This window comes from Neomonachus schauinslandi, chromosome 16 (genome assembly GCF_002201575.2).
Source record: "Neomonachus schauinslandi chromosome 16, ASM220157v2, whole genome shotgun sequence".
In the NCBI taxonomy this organism is placed as follows: Eukaryota; Metazoa; Chordata; class Mammalia; order Carnivora; family Phocidae; genus Neomonachus; species Neomonachus schauinslandi.
Window position 1 is genome coordinate 19775223 of NC_058418.1, and position 20038 is coordinate 19795260.

Sequence of the window (20038 nt, forward strand, 5' to 3'; positions counted from 1 at the left end):
GGCGCCTACCCTCCTCCAGGCAAGAGGCTCCCAGCGCCGCGACCAGAACCGAGAGGCCGCGGGCGGCGTCTGCCAACTCACCGTTTCCTCGTTCGCAAGAAGCGTTTCACGCCCCACGGCCGCGTCTCCCGGGCCTGGAGGGGCAGTCTCTCTAGCCTCTGTGGCCGCAGGCACCAACTGCTCGCCGCGCCCCCGCCCCCGAGTCCGCCACACACACGACCAGCCCCGGAGCCCAGCCGCAGCCTGACTCCGACTCCCCCGCAAACGCCCGGGGTCCGCACCCCGCAACTCCGAGCGCTCCTGCGCGCGCGAAGGCGCTGGAGGCGGCTTTATAGCCCGGGAGGACGGCAGCGGCACATCTGCATTCAAGGAGGCGTCTGGACTGAGCCCAAGCCCGCAGGCTGGGGGCGAGCGGAGACTTTTGATCTTACCGTCTGGGTGAGATCACGGTCTCCTGGTCTAAAAGAAAAGAAAGCATGCCTGTGAACTTTTAAAACAAACTTGCATAAACAATCACAAAGAAAAAAGATAGAGAGGGGGCAGAAGAAAAGGGGAAAAGAAACACAAGAAAAGGAAATATTAAAAAAAAAAAGGAAAGAAGGAAGGAAGGAAAAAAGGAAGGAAGAAGGCCGGGGTTTGCAGCTCCGGGAACGCTCAGGCAGCCAGTCCCAGGGCGCGGGGCTCTGGCCCTCGCCGGGACTATCTGACGCGGGGCCCAAGGGAGCCCCCGGGCCCCAGCCGGCGCGCCCAGGAGCAGCGCCACCTCGGGGACCGTGGGTCTGGCGGCCGCCCCCGCACCCCCACCACCACCGCCCGGCAGCGCCCGGAGCCAGCCCCGCCGCGGCCGCCCCATTCCCGGCCCAAGAGCTGGCCCAGGGAGACGCAATCGAGCCCGCAGCGCATCGATGCGCCGCCGCCCGCGCCGCTCCGGCTCCCGCTCAGCCGCCGCCGCCCGGGGGTCGTCCCAATGAGCTCCGGCCCACCCGCGCCCTCGCGGCCGCGCGTAAGTGAGCCCGCGTCGGCCTGCCGCCAAGGCAGCCCCGCCAGCTCCCCCTCTTCGCGGCCCGCTCGGCGCCTCGGCGACCCCAATCACCCAATCAATAATCAATTCTTTTCGCCCAGTACTGCTGGCAAGCCCGGCGCTGGGCGCGGTGGCCCCCTTTCCGGGGCGCCCCGGGGCGGGGGATGGGCTTGGGAGCCCGAGTTCCTTCCCCCGCCCCCGTCCCGCCCTCGGTTCTGCCAGCCCTAGGGGTGGGGGGCGCGGCCCGGCGCCTAAGGGGCGAGGGACGGGGTGGGGGTGGAGGGACCGCGATCTTCCCAGGCAGAAGAGGAAACTTGGAGGCAACCCCTCCCACGCCGACCCCCGGGACGGGCCCGGGAAAGTTTGCCCGGGAAAAAAAAATTGGGGGAAGTGGCGGCGGCGGGTCCCGGGGGAGGAGCCCGGGTGGCGCGGGGTCTGAGAGTAGCCCCAACCACTCCGGCCCGCGCCCGCCTCCTCCCTCGAGGGCGCCGGCGCCCGCCCGCGGGCCCTGGCATCCCCGGGGGGGCGCGGGCCCAGGCCCGGGGAGCGAGCTGGGGGCTTTGGACGCGGCGGGGTGGAGAGGAGTGCGGCTCGGGCGGGGCAGCGGGGGGCGGCCAGGGGGCGAGGCCGGGTGGGGAAGCCGGGCGGGCGGGGGTAAGCGAGCGCCCCGGGACGAGCTGGGCCGGGCCGGCGCCGCGCCCCTGCGTGCGCGCACTGGGCGGGGGCGGAGGGGCGGCACCCCCTCCCCGGACTGGGCGGGGGTCCTAGACAAGCCCGGGGCCGGGAGCGGGGGCGCCGCGCCCCCGCGGGCGGGCGAGTGACACGATCATCTCCTTTTCCTTTAAGCTTGCCTGTTGCCGACGCCGCCGCTCCAGCCGCGCCGCGGGCAGAAGACTGGACCGCTGAGCCCCGGGCCGCGGCGGCGGCTGAGCGCCCCCCCCGGATGCCGTGACCCCCTGCCCGGGGGCGGGGGCCGGGGCAGGACCGGCCGGGGCCGCTCCCGCGCTCCTCCTCCCACCCCTCTGCCCGCCTTCTCCCCCTCTCCCCGCCCCCCGGCCCCAAACCCCGCGCACCTCGTCTGGGGACGGGGCGGGGGGGGGCAGGGCCGCCGTTCCTCCCCGCCCCCTCCTCCTCGGGCCTCTGGAGCGATTTGTCAAACTTCCCATTCCGCCGGCAGCGCGATCCTCCTCCTCCTCCTCCTCCTTCACCACCTCCTCCTCCTCTGCCTCCTCCTCCCCCCGCGCTCCTCCCTCCCCGCGCCTCCCTCGCCCGCCCTCCTTCTTCCCTCCGCACGTTCGGGGATCGCGGCGGAGCGCGGAGAGGGGGGGACGCGGAGAGCCGGGGCGCAGCAGCATCCTGCGGGCGGCCGCTCTCCGGGGGGGAGGCTGAGAGCCGGCCCGCCTCGCCCCCCCGCGGGCCCGCCGCCCCTCCCTCCCTCTCCTCAGCCCGGCAGCGGCGGCGGCGGCGGCGGCGGCGGCAGTGGCAGTCGCCGGAGGAGCATCATGCCGAGGAGGAAGCAGCAGGCGCCCCGGCGCGCAGCAGGTACGAGCCGCTTCCCCTTCCTTCTCCTCTCCTCCTCTTCCTCCTCTCGCCGCGGTGCGCCTCCGGCCGGCGGCCACCCCGCTCTTCGCCCCACTCCTCGCCTCTCTCCTGCCCGCGCAGAGTAACTCCGGGGCGCCAGGCTCGCTCGCTGCTCTGCTCTCTGGGTGCGTGCGCCCGCCTCGCGTCCCGGGCGCCCCCCGGACGCCCCGCCGCGCTCGCCCTGCTCCGGTTCGCACCCACTTCGGGAGCCGCGCGCGCTCGGGGCCAACTGAGCCGGGCTGGGTCCCTGCCTCTTCAGCTCCCCGGCTGCGGAGGGGATGGGAAGGAGCCCTTTTCGGTCTCTTTCTGTGGGGGGCGGGCGGGGTCACCTGAGTTCCCTGGGACACCTTCCGTGTCCTCCCGCGGCCGGCCGGCGGGGGACAGCCCCGGTGTCTGCCGAGCGAAAGAGAGCCAGCGAGTGAGCGAGCGGGTCCCTTCGGCCACCTTAACTGCTAATCCGATTGATTCTTCATTTATTGGGCCCAACGCGGGCAAGCGGTGGAAGCCAGAGCGCACAGGGTCTGGGTATTGTCAGATGACTGTCAAATCAATGTTAGATGCTGGCGTTCTCTCTATCCGTGTTTGTTTTCCCTTACCCCCACCCCCTCCTTCCACTGCTTCGCCCACCCTCATCTCCTCCTAGCACTTAGTTCTGGGACGTGTCTATGTACTCCCCCCCCCCCTTTTTTTTTTTTTTGCCAGGAGTGTCAACTCCTGTTAAGACTGAGTCGATTTTTTTTCTCTTTTCTGGAAAAAGCATCATTGAAAACAAAACAAAACCCACACACATAACATTATTTTGCAATAATGTCAGTTGGGGGCATGTTGCCTGGAAGAAGGGTTTCTGGCCCTTTGCCACCCTTGATTTGATGACTGATTGATCGCCCGTCATGCTGCTGCCTTTGATCTATTCATTCCCAATAAACATCAATAAATCACTCGCAATGGTGAGGCCAAGCTCTGTGACGTCACTAGGGCCCTGTCAGTGCAACTTGGGGATTTTGGGACGGATTGCTGAGAGGACCACATATGGACGGGATGTATTTTGATATGAGTAACACTCAGATGTGCAGAGGTTCAGATGCTGCCTGAACGGGAGCGTTAAGTGGAGGTTCATTTCTTTTCTTTTCTGTTCTTCTCTTTTGGTGGAAGAAGGGAGAGCAGAGGGAAGGGTCAGGGCATTGCCTGGCGTCCTTCTTGGATGAGGGCATTGTGCCCATGCTGCCCCTGAGTGCCTGTGGCAGCCCTGGGGGTGACGGTGACGGTCATTTCCATCATGTGAGCGGGCAGTGCCCGTGGAGCTCACACATTGGCTGCACTCTGAACCAGAGTCTTCTTACACAGGGTCACACAGAGGGAACACTCTTCTTTCTTCTTCCAGAAAATGTACTTTCTTGTTCATGTCTTAAGAAAATCCTCAAAGAAAACGGACGTGGTTTGGGGGCATATAATGCAGGTTTTGCTCTCTGTCCTCAGTGTTGCCCAAATTTAGGAAGTTTGAAAATCCCAGCGGTGGTTCTAGGGAGGGTGCTGCCACTCAGGTCACCTCCTGGCTGATGCTTCTTGCCCATCCCACTTTCTCCTTTAAATTCCAAGCTCAAGCAATGAGCTTATCTACCCAAAATAAACTCTAAAAGTTTGGAGGACTCCTTCACAAAGTTGGGCAGTAGGAGTGTCTTGGGCTTCTTCCAGTCTTTTAAATTTTTTCTTTCCTTTTTGGATGCACATTTTAAGGTATCTGTGTGCCTCAATCAAATGAACCATATGTGATTACATCTTTACATTTAGTTTAGAACTCTCTCTACGGTTGCTTCATCTTTTCTCCTCCACCTTGCCAATCTGAGACTCTTATAGGATAACTTTCTGCTAAAAATATTAGCGAAGGGGGAAATGTACTGTTGATTTTATTTATTTATTTATTTTTAAAGCAACCTGTTCACTAACCTTCTTGCACCTTTTAAAAAGCCAGCCAGGAAATATCAGGTCAGTTAAGAAATATTCATTATATAAAAACTTGACTGCCCGGCTAATAGGAGATGGAAGAATGGTTTTGCTCTATCAAAATGACCCGTCAAAACGACTTTGTTTCATATTTGATTTAATTGTCTCTCTCCTGACAGGCACATTCATCAATAGCTTAATGGTCAATCAGAAGTTGGCAGCGTGAGTGCTTTCTTTCTTTCCCATACCCGGGTTTTGGATTTACTTTATCAGAATGCCTCTGCCTAATGGACGTGTGGAGGAGGGGGTGGAGAATGTCTGAAGGGCTACTTATTTAAGAAGAGGGGAGGGATAAAAAAAAAAAAAAAGGAAGAAAAAAAAAAGAACCCTCCACATTTAGGCCGGTGCTAAGTATTCCCAGGCCAGCAAGTGAGCTGCCTGAGGTTTTTGTTTGTTGGTTGGTTTGGGTGCACGAGAAACTTCCCATTTTTTTCCCTCCTGTTTTTAGTTCTCACAGCTGCAAGTTATAAGGTTCATGCCTGCTTTTGTGGCATCCTGGGAGTGATGACAAATTGATTGCTTTGCACTGATAGAGAGTGGGAAAAAGAAAGATGTCTGCTGATTGGTAACTGGAAATCCAGTCCCCAGCAACCTTGAGAATACTCGAGAATTTTTTTTCCCCTCCAAACTGAAAGGTCCGCTCAGCCATAAAAAAAGAAAAGTTGTTTTGCCAGCTTCATTAGTGTTCACCTAATTAGCTGTAAACCTGATGGATTCCTGACAGCTTTAATGATTGGAGATGACAAGCTCGACGCAGTGTCATCCAGCAGAATTAGGTTTGCAGCTAGTTTGATGTAATCAAGTTGATATTACACAGTCCTGGCTGCCTTTAGTTGTGCATTAACTCAATTTTCTGCTGCAGGTGACAAATGGGCTTTGGTACCTGGATAATCATGTCATAGGAATTAGGGCCCTTTTAATGGTCTGGGGTAGAATAACAACCACAAAGGGCTGAGAGCTGGGTAGAGCTTGCAGACATAGCAGACAGGTGCACACAGTCTTCATATCTAGGCCAAATGTAACATTGCTCTCCAGAAGGCCAGAGCAGCCTCCAAGAATCCCTGAAAAGACGTATTTCTTTAATTTTGGATTTTTTTTTTTTTTTTTTTTTTTGATAGAAATTATGCATGGCCTCGTGTCTGTTCTCGAAGGGAGAGAGACGTTTCTTCACCTGCTGAAGAGAAACCTGGGCAGGAGTGTCCTTTCTCCAGGCGTGTCATTTCAAAGGGCCATACATTCGTGCTGGCCAGATGTTGCTTCCTCAGAGTAGGAGGGTTGGAGAGGCCAGTGTCCTTCAGGCAAAATGACCATTGTCCCTTGCTCAAAACGGGACTCTTACCTGGGCGTGATTTTTTTTTTTTTTTAAACGAGTGTTTTTTGAAGATACCAGAAAAAAAAAAAATGAGAGCAGTATTTCATAACAAATAACATTTTATCCATTCATATCCATTTTCTGGGGGGGAGGGAACTGTACAGTCTTAAAAAAAATTGCCTCAACTTGCAAAAAAAAAAAAATCCTCAGTGAACAACAACTTGCTATTGACCTTTCGAGTCTTATTCGTTGAAAGAGAATAATCTTCTAAGGAGTTCTTGGGTGGTCACATCAAGAGGGGGAACCTTTAAGCATCTTGATTTTTGTAAAAGTGGTTTGAATCCCTTAGGTTCTGCTGGTGTTCCAGATCACTGTGGGGCCCCGGGGGGCAGGATGGGCTCACAGTGGCAAAGCAGAGGGGGTTCGCAGTGCCAGTGGATTTGGGTATGCCTAAAACGTAGTGCGCCTGGTGCTGCCCATGTACTGTGGTCTGGGCCTTCGTAAGGCCCGTCCACACACTGGGCAGCTCCTCTCCTCTGTCGGAGGCACGTGGAGCATTCAGGAGGGCGTTTCGGCAGTAGCCCTGGGAACGTATTCGCTCTCAAGCTTGCCGCACATTTCTCCTTTGGACAGGTATTCTGCCCTGTAGCAAGGTGACAAGATGACTGGTTCGGGCTGCTCTATGATCCGCCCCCCCCCCCCCCATTTTCCTACAAAATGTGGAGGAACAGTGCACATTTTAAAAAGGAAAATCAAGAAGATGAAGGAGAGAAACAAAGAGGGCAGGAGGCAAGGGTATCCCCCTGGACATCCACCTAGGGAAGAGAATCTTCCAGAATCAGCTGCTGTGCCCCCATTATCTTGACAACTGTCAGTTAGGGCTTCAGTGCTCTCCAGGGCCACACTTGATTGTGAGCGGTGGATGTTGTCATTTTGTTCTCAGCGTTGCCTTGAGCGTGCTCATAAGCGAGCGATAGTCAATAACTGACGTATCAGCAGCTCTTCCCCAAATTGTCTCACCCGTCTGCCTTTTCCCTCTTTTTACCAAAGATTGTTCTATAAAGCGATCAGAATAAAAGGTGACTGCTCAGGGCCCTGGGGACGCCGGGGGAAGCCCAGGTGAGGTCCCAGAATTAAAGCCCTTACTTCCTCCCCTCCCCACTTCTACTCCTGGGGTTTCTGGAAGGAGAAGGATCACCTTCTTGAGGGCAAAGTGCCTCTACCATGTTGGGGGCTTCTCCTTTCACACCGGTGGTGGCTGAGCCAGGCTGGGGCGAGGGCTGCAGTCATAGGCAGGGGAGCAGAAGGGACAGGAGCGGAATCCCCATCCTGGTGTACAACATCCATGTTAATCCAGGGACGTGAGCAGGTCACAGTTATTCTGAGTGCAGTTTGTGAGGCTTTCCTGCTGGCCCATTTTTATTCTTGCCTGTCACTGGACAAACTATAAAAATAGCTTTAGTCTGGTAGTTAAAAAAAAAAGAAAAGAAAAAGAAAAGAAAAGAAAGAAAAAAGAAAAGAGAAAGAAAAAAGAAAAAAAAAAAGAAGTAGGGTGTGTGTCCCCCCCTTCTATGTTAGTGTGCAGCCCAGTTAGGTAGATGGGCCTTTCTTTCAAAGAAGCTGTCTTGTAACACCCCGTAGCGTTTTCCCACAGCCCATGGAGGGAAACAGGACAGCACATAGCGGTGCCATCACTTACCCCAGACCCTCTCAGGTGTCACGGCGGCACGTGTATGTGTGTGTGCGTGTGTGTGCGTGTGTGTGTGTGTATTTTAGTCATGCTCCAAATTGTGGTTTCTCTGTCTGAAGTTAAAAATGAAAGGTGAATACAATATATTGTATTTGGTAACAATGATATGGACTGGTACATCTAGACAGATAATGTGCAGTTGTAATTAGACTCAATAGACAGGCAGTCATTTTTAAATTCTTTGACACATGCATAAAATAGTCATATAATAAGATAAGATGACAATTTTATGTTAGGTTGATAAAGTGTCCCGATACATGCATTTAAATGTCTGTAAGCCTTTAAAAAAAATCCAGACAGATTAATTCTAGTTTCCAGTATTTGCAGCTAGTCATTAAATTAATTTTTAAATCCTACTAAACAATGGCTATGAATATGTTTTTTTTATTTTCCTTCTAGATTTTTTTTTTTATTACCTGAATTGCAGGGAATGGCTACATAGACTTGGTAGCTTTCTCTAGTTTTTCAACATTGGTAAACAATTACATTAAATGTGGATGTAAAAATTCAGTTTACTGTTTGTAACCAGAATAATGCTATGCATTTTTGGAAATTAAAAAAAAGGGAGAGACAGTAATAGAGCATAATCTGCTTATGACCACTTGCCTGAACAACTGTCATACTCTAGGTTTAGGAATCTTTATTAGAAAGATTACATAGTGTCCTTGACCAAATATTGAATATTTTATAAGCCCCATTTAAAAAAGAAGACATTTCGAGCACATACACTTGATTTGATCAGCACTTAGATTCTTGGGTTTAATTACTTTCGATTCTGTAAATTATTTTAGTATTTCAACAAGAGTGGCCCAAGAGATGTATCGGGGGGGGGGGGGGGGGTGCTGAGGAGGCATTTCTCCAAAGGTCACGTTACCTGGACTTTTTGACCATCTCCTTACCTTGTTTTCTTAGATGTGCAAAGGTGTGGCTCTTGAAGAATAATTTCAGTTTGTTTGGGCTTAATGATAAATTATTAATTCATATTGTCAGGACACATGTTATTAATTATGACTGTGTTTTCTTCATCCAGAACAGCTGTTGGGGAAACAGTGTAAGTTCAGATTGTCTTCAGGGGGAGGGCGCCAAGGCAAAGAACTTACCAACTCCTTGTCATCATATTCTTGGTCCCCTTCCTTTGGGAATGAAGCATTGCAGGGGCTGAGTGAAGGGGGGAGGGGGACTGTTCATTCTAGACCAAGACGGGCACTGGCAAATGCTAAGTAATGTACATTTTTTGAAAAGCAAGCCTAACTCTCAATGCTCTGTGAGTTCGGCTGGGATTCTGAAGGTGGTAATTGGTCCCTTCCCAAGTCCAGGTTTGGATGGGCTGCCCTCTTCATCCCACCAGTGCATCTTGTTTTCTTCTTATTCTTCGGTAGACCAGAAGGTCATGGTCACAAGTCTGTAGTGACAGAAAGCAAAAATACTCTGAGTGCTTGTTTGTTCCCCAAACTGGAACCCGTCCTTAATGGAGGGCACAGCGCTGTTTGGTAATATACGTGAAATGACTCAAATTCATTTACTTTTGATTTTTCCATTCCCATCATTAAATCTAGTCCTATGTATTCAGTTTCCTCTGAGTTCTTTGAGAAATGCATGTTGCATAAAATAGGCAATTTTTAATGAACAATTTAATGTAAATGGGTTTTGAATTTAAATTAATATTAATGAAGCCTTGAGTGAATTTATTTTGCATACGTAAAGACTTGTAAGTCTTTCACCCATGTGCGTTCTCCTTTATGTAGTAACATTGGTTGGTTGGATTAACTTGCGCCTTTTAAAGATTTACACTTAAAAAAATTAAATTGATTTTATATGTCCAATAGCACCAACATATTATTAGGCAAAGGTGTTACTTAATTTAAAGAAAATATACCTCATTTCCTATTAAACCTCTGAGTTTCCATTACCCTGTTCTTCCTGCAAGCTGCTTTCGCTTTGGCATTTGCTGCTGGGGAAAATACATACCAACAATAGTTACTACAATCAAGATGCTTTCTTTCTTTGGCTTACCTCTAATGCATTATGTATCCTGGAATGATGGGGAGTTCTGTAATTAATTCTGTTAGATGTAATTGCTATAATCACTTTGATGTTACACATAATAAAGGTAATATGGTAAGCACATAAAAAATATAAACACCTTATTGTAACACTACTACTAAAATTCCTCCTCATCAAGTCTGGTTTATAGACAAGTGTTCTTAACTAGTTTTGGTCATAGGTGACAATTTATCCGAGCCGTGTTCATTGATATTCCAAAGGAGAGTCATTTATTGGAAAGGATGGGCCTTGTCTTGGAGAGATCTCCAAGCTGGTTGCCTAGGAATCTTAATGCCCTTTTCCTTAAAGATGTGGCTAATTAGAAAAGGTGACCATTCTTTTCTGTAGAGGAGAGAGGTAAGCGCTCCAGAAACAGCCATGAAACGAGGTAAGAAGAGGGTGGCATAGGAGGGGAAGAGATGCTCCGAGAAGTGATAGCCGGGGTTTCAGATTGGAAGAGGTGCTGTTCTGAAGGTTTTCTCATGGTGTGGGATTATGGGGAGTGCCGTGTGTGTGTGTGTGTACACATGTGTGCGTGTGCATGGCATGTGTGTACGTGTGTGTGTGTGGGCGTGGGAGAGCACGCTAGAGCATGTGCTCATGGTTAACCGGAGTTTGGCTGATGTTGCCTGTTGGACAGAACCCTTGGTTGTATTTGAGACCTGCCCTCAAGCCTTGGTGCACCTACCCTGGATGCAGGCCACCATAGGACGGAAGAGAACTTTGCCTGAGACCCCATGCACATAATCCTTGTGGGATGTTTCCAAACATGTGTAAATTATTCTTTGCCAGGGCAGCTTGCAGGAGGTGGAGAATGTGGTGGCTGAAGAAGCTTGTCATTTGATTTTTTTTTTTTTTTTTCTCTGTGGCTATCCTGGAGTCAGGCTAGCGTGGACATCGGTTTGACTCTCGTCCCCAGATGCACCCCGTCCCGTGTGCTACAAAGAGGTCATGAAACCTCATGACCCAGAGTCAGCTTTACAGCCTGGATGGGAATCCTGCACACTTATATTTTATTTTGCAGTGAGTTGTAAGTGCCAAAGCACAGGAATCAGTCATACACAGAAATCAAATGAGAGAGTGTACGTGTGAGGAGGGGATGCCAGAGTCTCTTTGGAGGAAGCTCAGGGTGTTTTTCAGATGGCCATCAGATGGACAGTGACAGCCGTGAGTCCCTAGACCGTGCCCTGGGCCCGCAGAGCTTGGTCTGGCCGTGGCTCTGGTCAGCTGGGCGCAGACCAGGCCAGGGGAGAGCAGGGTGCTGCTGCAGAAGGCCTGGCAGGGCCTGCCTCCTGGGCGCTGGGCCCAGGGCACCCTGCCTGCCAGGTGAGAGGGTCCTCGGGTCTGGGCCCTGGGCCGGGCTACAGCCAGGCAGACACCAGCCCTCCTGTGGTGAGCCTGGGCTGGTTTTGATGGCCAGGATGATAAAAGGTCTGAGAACTCCATAGGCCCCTGTAATCAGGGCCAGCACTGACATCCTTCTCAAATTTGACAGCTTCTTCCTTTTCTCTTCTCACAGCCAAGCCTTTCTCAACCGAATTTCCCCGCCCTCCCCCTCTCCCCTCCCTCCCTCCCTGCCGCCACTCACCCCTTCCCTCCCTCTTCTTTCTCTGTGCGTCTCTCCTGTTTCATGTTCTTGATCAGTCTCAGATGCCTGGAATTATTTTTTTTCGGGCGGGAGGGGGAGTGTTGCTTTAGGTTTGTGGGTTGGGCAGGTGTGAGAGGAAGTCTGTGTTTTTTTTTTTTCGTTTTTTTTTTTTTTTTTTTTTGTACTGTAGGCCTGTTGCTAATTAATGTTCCTCCATAAGATTCTGTCGGAGTTGAGTAATGTTTTTGATCTTTATGCCTGATAACTGCATACTTAATGAGATTTCAAAGCTGTGAGTGCAGCTCCCTACAATTATTGACAGATGCCTTTTCTTTGCCATTGGGTTCAGCTTCATAAATCCTCTTGCCGTAATGAGGTTCAGCAGTGCCACCCTGGCAGTGAGCTAATGAAAGGGGGGAGGGCGAAGCGGCTCATGGCTGTCTGACACATTTTTTTCCTTTAAAATTTACTATGCAGATGTCAAGCTGCGGGACGATTACTTCAAACATGCTAATTTTTATCTTGCTTTTGTGTCAGCCCTTTGCCATTAAAAAATAAATAAATAAAAGGACTAACCTTACTCTCCACTTGATTTCTTTTTTCTTTTTTTTTTTTTCCCTAAGTCACATTTTTAATAACCCATGGTGTGTGACTGCTGTGGACTTTGACACCCATGTGGCCTTTTGCAGGTATCCAGTGGCAGAACCTTGATGGGTTTTTTTTTCTTTTTTTCCTTCCTTTCTTTCTTTCTTTTCTTTCTTTCTTTTTTTTTTTTTTTGCCATTGGAAGGGCAGGGGGAGGATAACATGCGATTTCCCCAGGCCTCCCATCAGCCTGCCCTAAGTATGCACTTGAAACGTCGGAGAATTCATTTCAGAGTTCTGGAACTAAATCCTGGTGGAGAAGAGCTGCACCATGCCAAACAGTCGATTTCCTTTTCAGCGGAGTCATACATCACTGACCCACCCTTCCCTCCTGACAGAATGACATATGTCATTTATCATATGGGCCCCAGCCAGACAACGGGGAGGGGAGGGAAGCCCAGTCCATGTGATGCTGTCTCCTCCTCCCAGTCCTGTACCGTTGGCTTGCAGAGAGAGGCTGCTGATTTGGCGAGAGAGGGACGGGGAGGAGGGAGGAGAGGCAGGGGCGAGGAGAGGCGAGAGCCTGCTCCGTGTGTGTGGATGGCTGTCTGGGTGTGTGGCGTGGCGGGTGCGAGATTGGCAGAGGCACCGAAGAGGTTATGTTCTTTCATATTATCTGCTAAACCACACTGTTCAGGCTTTGACGCTCTTCTGACTCTCCCCCCCCCCACCCCCATTCCTTTTCTCCTTTTCCTTCTGTTTTTCCCTTTGGTAGTCGAGGAAAATAGCAGCAACAACAAACCAGGGATGACAGGTATCATTCAAACCACCCTGGCTTATGAGGGGTGGTAGAAATGAATCTCAGGGCTCCTGGCTTCACATGATTCAAACATGCGTTATTGAAGATGGATGTTCCTTAAGAAAAGATTGATGGTGGATGCTGGGCTTAGGGTGCCATTTATCATTTTGAATATTATTTAGACTTGCCGTGTAAACCTGTAACTTGAGAGTTGGACGAGCTGGAGCAGGGTTGGGGCCTCTGTGTGTGTGTGTGTGTGTGTGTGTGTTGGTGTGTTTCCATCGATTGGCCTTGGGCTCTCATTGCTGCTGACCAGACAGGAGCCCTCCCATTTACAGTATAGAAGACAGACACCCCAAAAAAGCAAGGGGGGAGGTTTTAATTTTGAATAATTTCCAAGGGAAAAATGAAGTATCTGTGATTTAGACTAAAGCTAACAGGCAACTTCTCTCTCTCTCTATCTCTCTCTCTCTCTTTCCCCCTCTCTCTTCCCCGACAGGGGCAGTCACGTACGAAACATTAAAATATAAACAGAGCTGTAGTTGCCAAAGCCAGGACCCTTGCCTGATTTTTTAAACTCTGTGACATGCTTAAAAAAAAATCTGTATCTGAAAAGCTTAGCACAATATAACTATTCAAAAAAGACTGGTTGGCTTGGTTAGCAGTGTGAGAATGAAGAAACAGACTTCCACGTCTCAGGAATATTTCAGATAAAAAATGATCTTTTGTGGCTCCCTGCCCCTGCTCCCAGCGGCCTCCTCCCCTTTTGTGTCTGCACTCTGTCCCCCTCGCAGGCCCCCGCAGACCCCCACCAGGACTGATGTGGACAGCTGTTTCCAGGCCCCTCCACCGCCCGCCCGGCTAATCACTTTGGTTCTTTGGCACCCTTGAGCTCTGCTCCGGGACACCCCCACCTACTGGAAGTAGTTAGGGACGCAGGCTGGCTTTCGGATGGAGCCCCCAGCTGCTGGGAGAATCAGCGCTGAGCCAGTCTTGCTGCCTTTTGGGCTGCGGAGGCCTCGCTGCCTGCTTCCCCGGGTGGAAAAAGGAAAACAAACTGCTGGCCTTCCTGCTCCGGTATCCTCCACCAGGAGAGCCCCGATAGTGCAAATTTAATTGGCAGGCATTCTATTAAATATGTGACTTTATTTGGGTCTGCTAATTAAATTTAGGGCTCATTGTATGACTTATAGTGTGGACATTAATTTAAAAAATTGATGGGACAAAAAGTTAGGCTGCGGTAGTTTTTTATCTAAAGAAATGAGAATCTAGAATTGGCAGAAAGGCTGGATGTTCCTATCTTGCATATCTTGATGCTTCTGGGACAAACTTTTCCCTGACGTGTGAAAAGCCTGCATCTACCATAAACAGGAGAGATGTGGAAAGGTGGCTAGTTCACTCACCGACTCCAGGCAACTTTGTGTGTGCGTGTGTGTGTTAATTTCGAAATAACTTTATTAGCAGCCTGACGCCTTGCACACGAGGCTGACTTAGGATTCCCTTTCGGTGTTGCCCAGTGGGTGCCCAAAATTGGGTAGAATCAGATTTATATCCTTGGTTGGTGCCTGGACTCGCGTCTGACTATAAAAAGCTGATACTGGGGCGCCTGGGTGGCTCAGTCGGTTGAGCGACTGCCTTCGGCTCAGGTCATGCTCCTGGAGTCCCGGGATCGAGTCCCGCGTCGGAGTCCCGGGATCGAGTCCCGCGTCGGGCTCCCTGCTCGGCGGGGAGTCTGCTTCTCCCTCTGACCCTCCCCGCTCTCATGTGCTCTCTCTCATTCTCTCTCTCTCTCAAATAAATAAATAAAATCTTAAAAAAAAAAAGTTGATACTGTTTCTTGCGGAGACTTCATGGAAGAAAGGAAAACTTTGATCCGCTGCCCTTGCACTTGGCCAGTGTTGGAGGAAATTGGGAGTACAAGTGCCAATTTGCAGAAACAATTGTAAACACACCTTTGCTACAAATGGCATCATCCCATTCTTACCGATTAGAAAAACTTTGCTATTAATAGGTGCAAAGTCCATTTCAGGTATAATTGGTAAGGAACTGAGTGCACTCATGGGAAGAAACCTTGTTTTGTTTTTTGTTCGCTTTCCTTCTTATCCCCTTTTCTCAGTTTTATGGCTGGAGACATGATTTATTGCAGCCATCCATCTTGGGGGCTCATCCATCACACCCGGGTTGCTAGGAGATTGCGGCAGCAGCTGTTTGCTCTGAATCAGACAGAAAAGTTGTCAATCATCAAAGGCAGGTGAATAGCATTAGAAACACGCTATTGTCAGACGGAATAATTAATCAAAGAGAGAAAAGATAATTAAAAAGATATGACCCTTGCAAGTACTTGCTCTGGGTTGCCTGGAAAAAAAAAAAAAAGAAAAAAAAAGAAAAGAAAGAAAGAAAAACTGCCTGGTCTTTTCTAGACACTTAAGCAGCTGAGGGCTGATAAAATATGCACTCTGCAGTGCATAGTTTTTAATTAATTGAAAAAGGTTCAACATTCAAAGACGATGCTAGAGAAAAGTCCGATTATGAGCAGAAGTAATATTTATTGTTTGCATGAAGGGCTTGACACAGGGTTCTAACTTTCTGTCACAGATGTCCGGCTTCCCTGGCTGGAGGAGGCGTGGGCTGGGGTCTTCAGGTAGCATCCCTGCTCCTGTCCTCTGGGCCCCCCTGGCTGTCATGCTAGGCTATTGAGGAGAGCCTCAGACCGGAGAAGCTCTGCTAACCCGGACCACATGTCCTTCCACAGTTCTGCTGGGTTGGAACTGAATTCCTTAGATAAGACAAGAATTTTTTTTTTTTTTTTTTAATGAAGGGGGAAGGCTTGGCAAGCATGCCATACGGTCTACCTGCAGGCTGCACGGAGAGAGAGCTCTGTAGTACTTCACCTGCCCGGGAACATGCTCCAGAGAGCACATGCTCTAGGTTCCCGGAAGAGAATTTGTAATCCATCTTGGTGTGGCCCCACGAAGTGCATCGGTGACTTCCATCCCCAGCGATAACCTGGCATCACGTTCTGAGGAGACCTCCCAGTTACAATCTAGAAATAATTTTGGGTGCCCATTTCAGTCTCAAAAATATTCATAGATGAGGAAGTCATCCTTGCCTTTTCTGAAGCTAAAATATTCTGGAGAAATTGGAAAACGTATTAAAGACTCGATAGAAAGTGGCATATCTGGAGTTGCTTTTCAGTTAAATATGCTGCAAACCCTGAAACAGATCTACTCTTTTATTTTTGGATACTATGCTTGATTTTCACACCATTCTCTTCCCAAAGAATAGCAGGACTACTAAAATTAGCAGGAGGAAAAAAGGCTTGAATATTAGAATTCATGAGAAGGAAGAAAGCAACACTTTTTTAGTTGGGACGCCGCTTTCAGGGCGCACCAGATCGGAACACCGGGAACTCCATCCCTCTGCTCCCTGCACGAGGCAGCTCTGCAGATTAGTTGCGGGACATCCCAAGGGAGTCCCCAGGGGCTGCACCTCGGGGTGTGACGTCCTCCTTTTTCCAGAGTGCACTGGGAGCCCCCCAGGGGTGACACGACACTGGCCTTTTGGTGTGTGTGTGTGAGAGAGAGAGAGAGAGAGAAAGATGCCCAGATAAGAAAAAGCACCTGCCAGACTTCCTGGAGCCCCCACAGGGGTCTCACCTGTTCAGGTGTAAAAGGTGGAAGGAGGAAGCGTTTCTATTCAGAACTTGACCTTCAGGGAACAGATGACTTTGACTTCTGGCTGCTGCCTGGGTCCTTGAGCCAGTGTCCCCTTGGTGGCCTTCTGAGTTCTCCAGTCAGACTTGGAGTTACCTAATCTCCTAGCGGTTGTCCTGGAAGGTTGACATTTTCTCGGGCAGGGTCCGTTCATGACCTGTAAGGGACTGCGGGGCCAGGAGGCCAATGTCAACGGGGGACGCCGGGCCCGGGCTTGGGCGCCTCCCTGAGATATCCTGGGTGTCTCGAGGGGCCAGGGGATCTGGCCCTTTGGAGACACACAGTGGAGGTAGATCTTCTCGGCCCTCCAAGAGAAATTCTTGGAGTTGTCATCTCCCCGTTACAAATAATTGCTGAGAAAGCACGTTGCCTAATGTCAGCCAAGACGATTCCAAAATGTGGCGGCTCATCAGGTGAGGGCAGAGGCAGTGAGCTCCCTGGGAATCATTTATGGTAGATTTATGAATTCACAGGCAAAAAATATCAACCTTCAGTGCTAGTGAAATCAGGTTGAAATTTGCTTCCCCTTAAAAAATGGAACAAAAAGAAAAACCAAGGTGGGGTGGGGAGGAAAGTCTTTTAAGTTTTGAGAAGTTCATGCAGGTCATTTTGGGGTTTGGTGGGGGGGCTGTGGTTAGGATCTGATGCTTCCTGTTCTCCCAGGTAACCTGTGACATCTGTTCAAGTGGCCCACAAAAGAAATGAGAGGCCAAGGAGCTGGGGGAGAGGGAAGGGCAGGTTGGTTCTCTGGAGGAGGCTTTGGTTCTGCGAGTGTACATTTTGGCCACGATTTGAGTGTCTCTGTCCCTGGATTATCGTTTCTACAAGAAGGGAAGGGAATACATAGGGGTCTGTCGTGTCTCCGGGGGCAGGATAGAGCTGCCATATTCCAAGTCACGTTATGGCGGGACATCGTGGGACTCCACCGCGCCCCCCCCCCACGTCCATGTGATATCTGAGTGTTTTATCTCAGTGAGGCGCGCGTGTCCCTCTCGCAGTTCCAGGAGACAAGGTTACCTGGAAGTTGTTTTGGGTTTTCTCAGTTCAGGTGCCACAGACGCAGAGCAGACCTGGCCCCCCCACTTCTGGCTCTGCCCGAAGCCTTAGGATGCCATGGCTGGGAAATAGAAAGCAAGCACGGATTAACCAGTGGGACTCCCTGTAGGTGAAGACGTTCTAAAACGCTTAAAAGACCCCAGAACACCAAAGATGGAGTTGTCACTATTCCTCTGCCTAATGGAAAGCTTTGGGAAGGGGCGGGGGTGGGAGGAGGCAAGGATTCATCTTTGCAGGAAGAGAACCCTGGGTTACCGGGGCTTTCCACGTGGTGCAGTGCTCCCCTCTCCTGGCATTCCATTTCCTGCCTTTGTTTTTGCTCTAGGCCTGTAGTAAAATGGCTCTTTCGTATATATTAGTTAGCGAATACTACATCGGTGTAATGTATGAGGCTGCGGTGGTGTTATTTTCTCGAGCTTTTCTGTATAAAATAGTAAGGCAACACGGACACTCTGCTACGTGACTGAGGTTCCTACTGAGATGGTTAGGTGAGTAAGTAATAGAACAAACACATAGTCAGCCGGGCAGGGGAAAATAAATAAAATAACAGCATGTTCTTGGTTCTCAGAGCCATGCAACATGAGTTCGTTCAGATTGGGTCCTGGAGCTCCAGACTTTCTGATGAAGTGTGGGTGGGGAGGGAGAAAGGTATTATTTGGAAACACATGTACTTGCTCCTTGTGAAAGAAGTGAAGTATTTAACATTTCTCTAAGGAAAACATCTTTCATTACTTGACGTGTTCTGTGGTAATGATTTTTCAGTTCAACAAACAAGTACTTATTAGCGTTCGTGCGGGAACCTGGCTGAGGTGGATGGCAGGGCCGTTTTTAACGGGACCTCGCTGGCCAAGGTGAAAGGAGCCTGGCCGGTCGCAGGTGGTCCCGGTGCAGGCTCGCTGGCTGCCCGCGTGCATGGTCCACAGCTCAGGCCCCACGGGGGTGCAGGGTCCGCTCCTGCATGCCCTCTGAGCTCAGCCCTGTGGCCTGTGGGCGCAAGTTGGGAGGAAATCAGCAGAGTTGGGTTTTGCTTGTGTTTTGTTGCAAACAGCACATTCGGTGGTACTCCCTTGATGGTTTAAAAATGGATTTGCCTAGAGAGATGGCGTGTCAGGAGTTTGGCCAAGGACTTGCTGGTTAAAAGGACTCTTTGGGTTAGAATTAGTAAGGGGGGGGAGAGCCGGGTGGGCGACTGTGCTGGGACGTGGCTGACCTTTCCCCTCCCCATCCCGTGCCCCTCCTCTGGCTTGAACAGCAGTGGGCTCCTGTGCCCCGTGGTAGCATCTTCCTGATTTGGGGAGTGTTGAGAAGGCAGCTGCAGTGCTCTGGGCTCTCTCTGGGTGGGGGTGGAGGGAGAGAATGTGCTGCATTCCTCGGAAGCTTATCTGTGGCCCCAACTCTCAGGGACCCTTGAGTACGGCCTTCACCCTTGGTTTCATTTTGCTTGTCTTTTCTCTTATTAGAAGGGTGGGTTAGCCAGTCTAATTGCATGCCTGCAAGAGATATAGCTTTTCCTTGCATTCCTATTGTGGTGTTCTTGAAATTAGAAATAGTGAACTATGGCACTTCTCATAATCCCCGAATCACAGTTCTCTACACCGGAATCCCCACCAAATCGAGAATGAGTATTGATGGGTGGTGGCTTCCTGCAAACTTCGTTATTGATCTCAGTTCCCAAATACAGCTGATAACCTCCGTGCGTCAGCCCCCAAGTCCCATCTGATTCCGGATGATCTGCCATCATCACCCCCAAAAACGTGATCTCGGTTTACATCCCACGAGGACGTCTTCCTTCGGTGCATGGAGATTGCCTTCTGCTCGCAGAACCCGCTGGCTCGGTGGCTCCTTCTGCCATGTCAGTGTGGGGAATGTGGCAGTTAGCACTGTTTATACATTCCAGGAGTATTAAGCAGTTAGGTTACTGGAACTGTGGCAGAGCTTGCGGGAGCCGCATTCGGGGCCGTGCCTCTGTAATCAATTATGGAGCATATCATGAAATTCCAGATGTAATAATAAAGTTTATGATGATTATATTGTCAGGAGGCACGGAACACAGCACCTCATTGACAACTGCAGGAGCAAGGGGGATGGGCTAGGGTTTAGACTGTGGTGTTAGAATACGACAAAGGCTTTTATCACGGAAGGATAATTTTGCCCTTCGGCAGCAATGTGCACATTTTTTGTGAATGGGCGCATTCATTTTGGGAGACCCAGCCACGGTGGGAAAAGCGGCACACGTGTTCCATCTCTATCTCGAGGTTGCCCCTGCCCGGAAGAAACTGTACAGGGTGGGTGGTGGGGCAGCGTCTTTGCAGTTGGGGAAGTAGGCGTGGCAGGTGCTCAGCCACTCTGCCCTTACAAACAACCTCCCCTCTTTGTGAAGGGACGGCATGCTCTGGTGTGGAAATATAAAATGGACGTTCTCTTAAAATCAATAGACTGTCACAGCTTGACCGGACAGCTTCGACATCCCGGTAGGTGGCAACTGGTGGACACACACTACCTAGAGCACTTGGCCACAGCAAGACGGCAAGTGCAGCTCCAGGCCTGGTCCCCAGCAACTGTGTGTCCTTCCCTCTCCCTGTGTCTCTGT

The 20038-nt window shown here is 50.6% G+C and overlaps 1 protein-coding gene across 1 annotated transcript in view; it reads left to right on the forward strand.

Annotated features, from left to right (window-relative positions):
• Positions 1-2450: 2450 nt before the first annotated feature.
• TSHZ3 (teashirt zinc finger homeobox 3) overlaps positions 2451-20038 on the forward strand; it is a 74185-nt gene continuing 56597 nt past the window's right edge. The window contains exon 1 of the mRNA XM_021701069.2: positions 2451-2563. Coding sequence (XP_021556744.1) covers positions 2524-2563 — 40 coding nt within the window. The 5' untranslated portion in view covers positions 2451-2523. The remainder of the gene's footprint in view (positions 2564-20038) is intronic.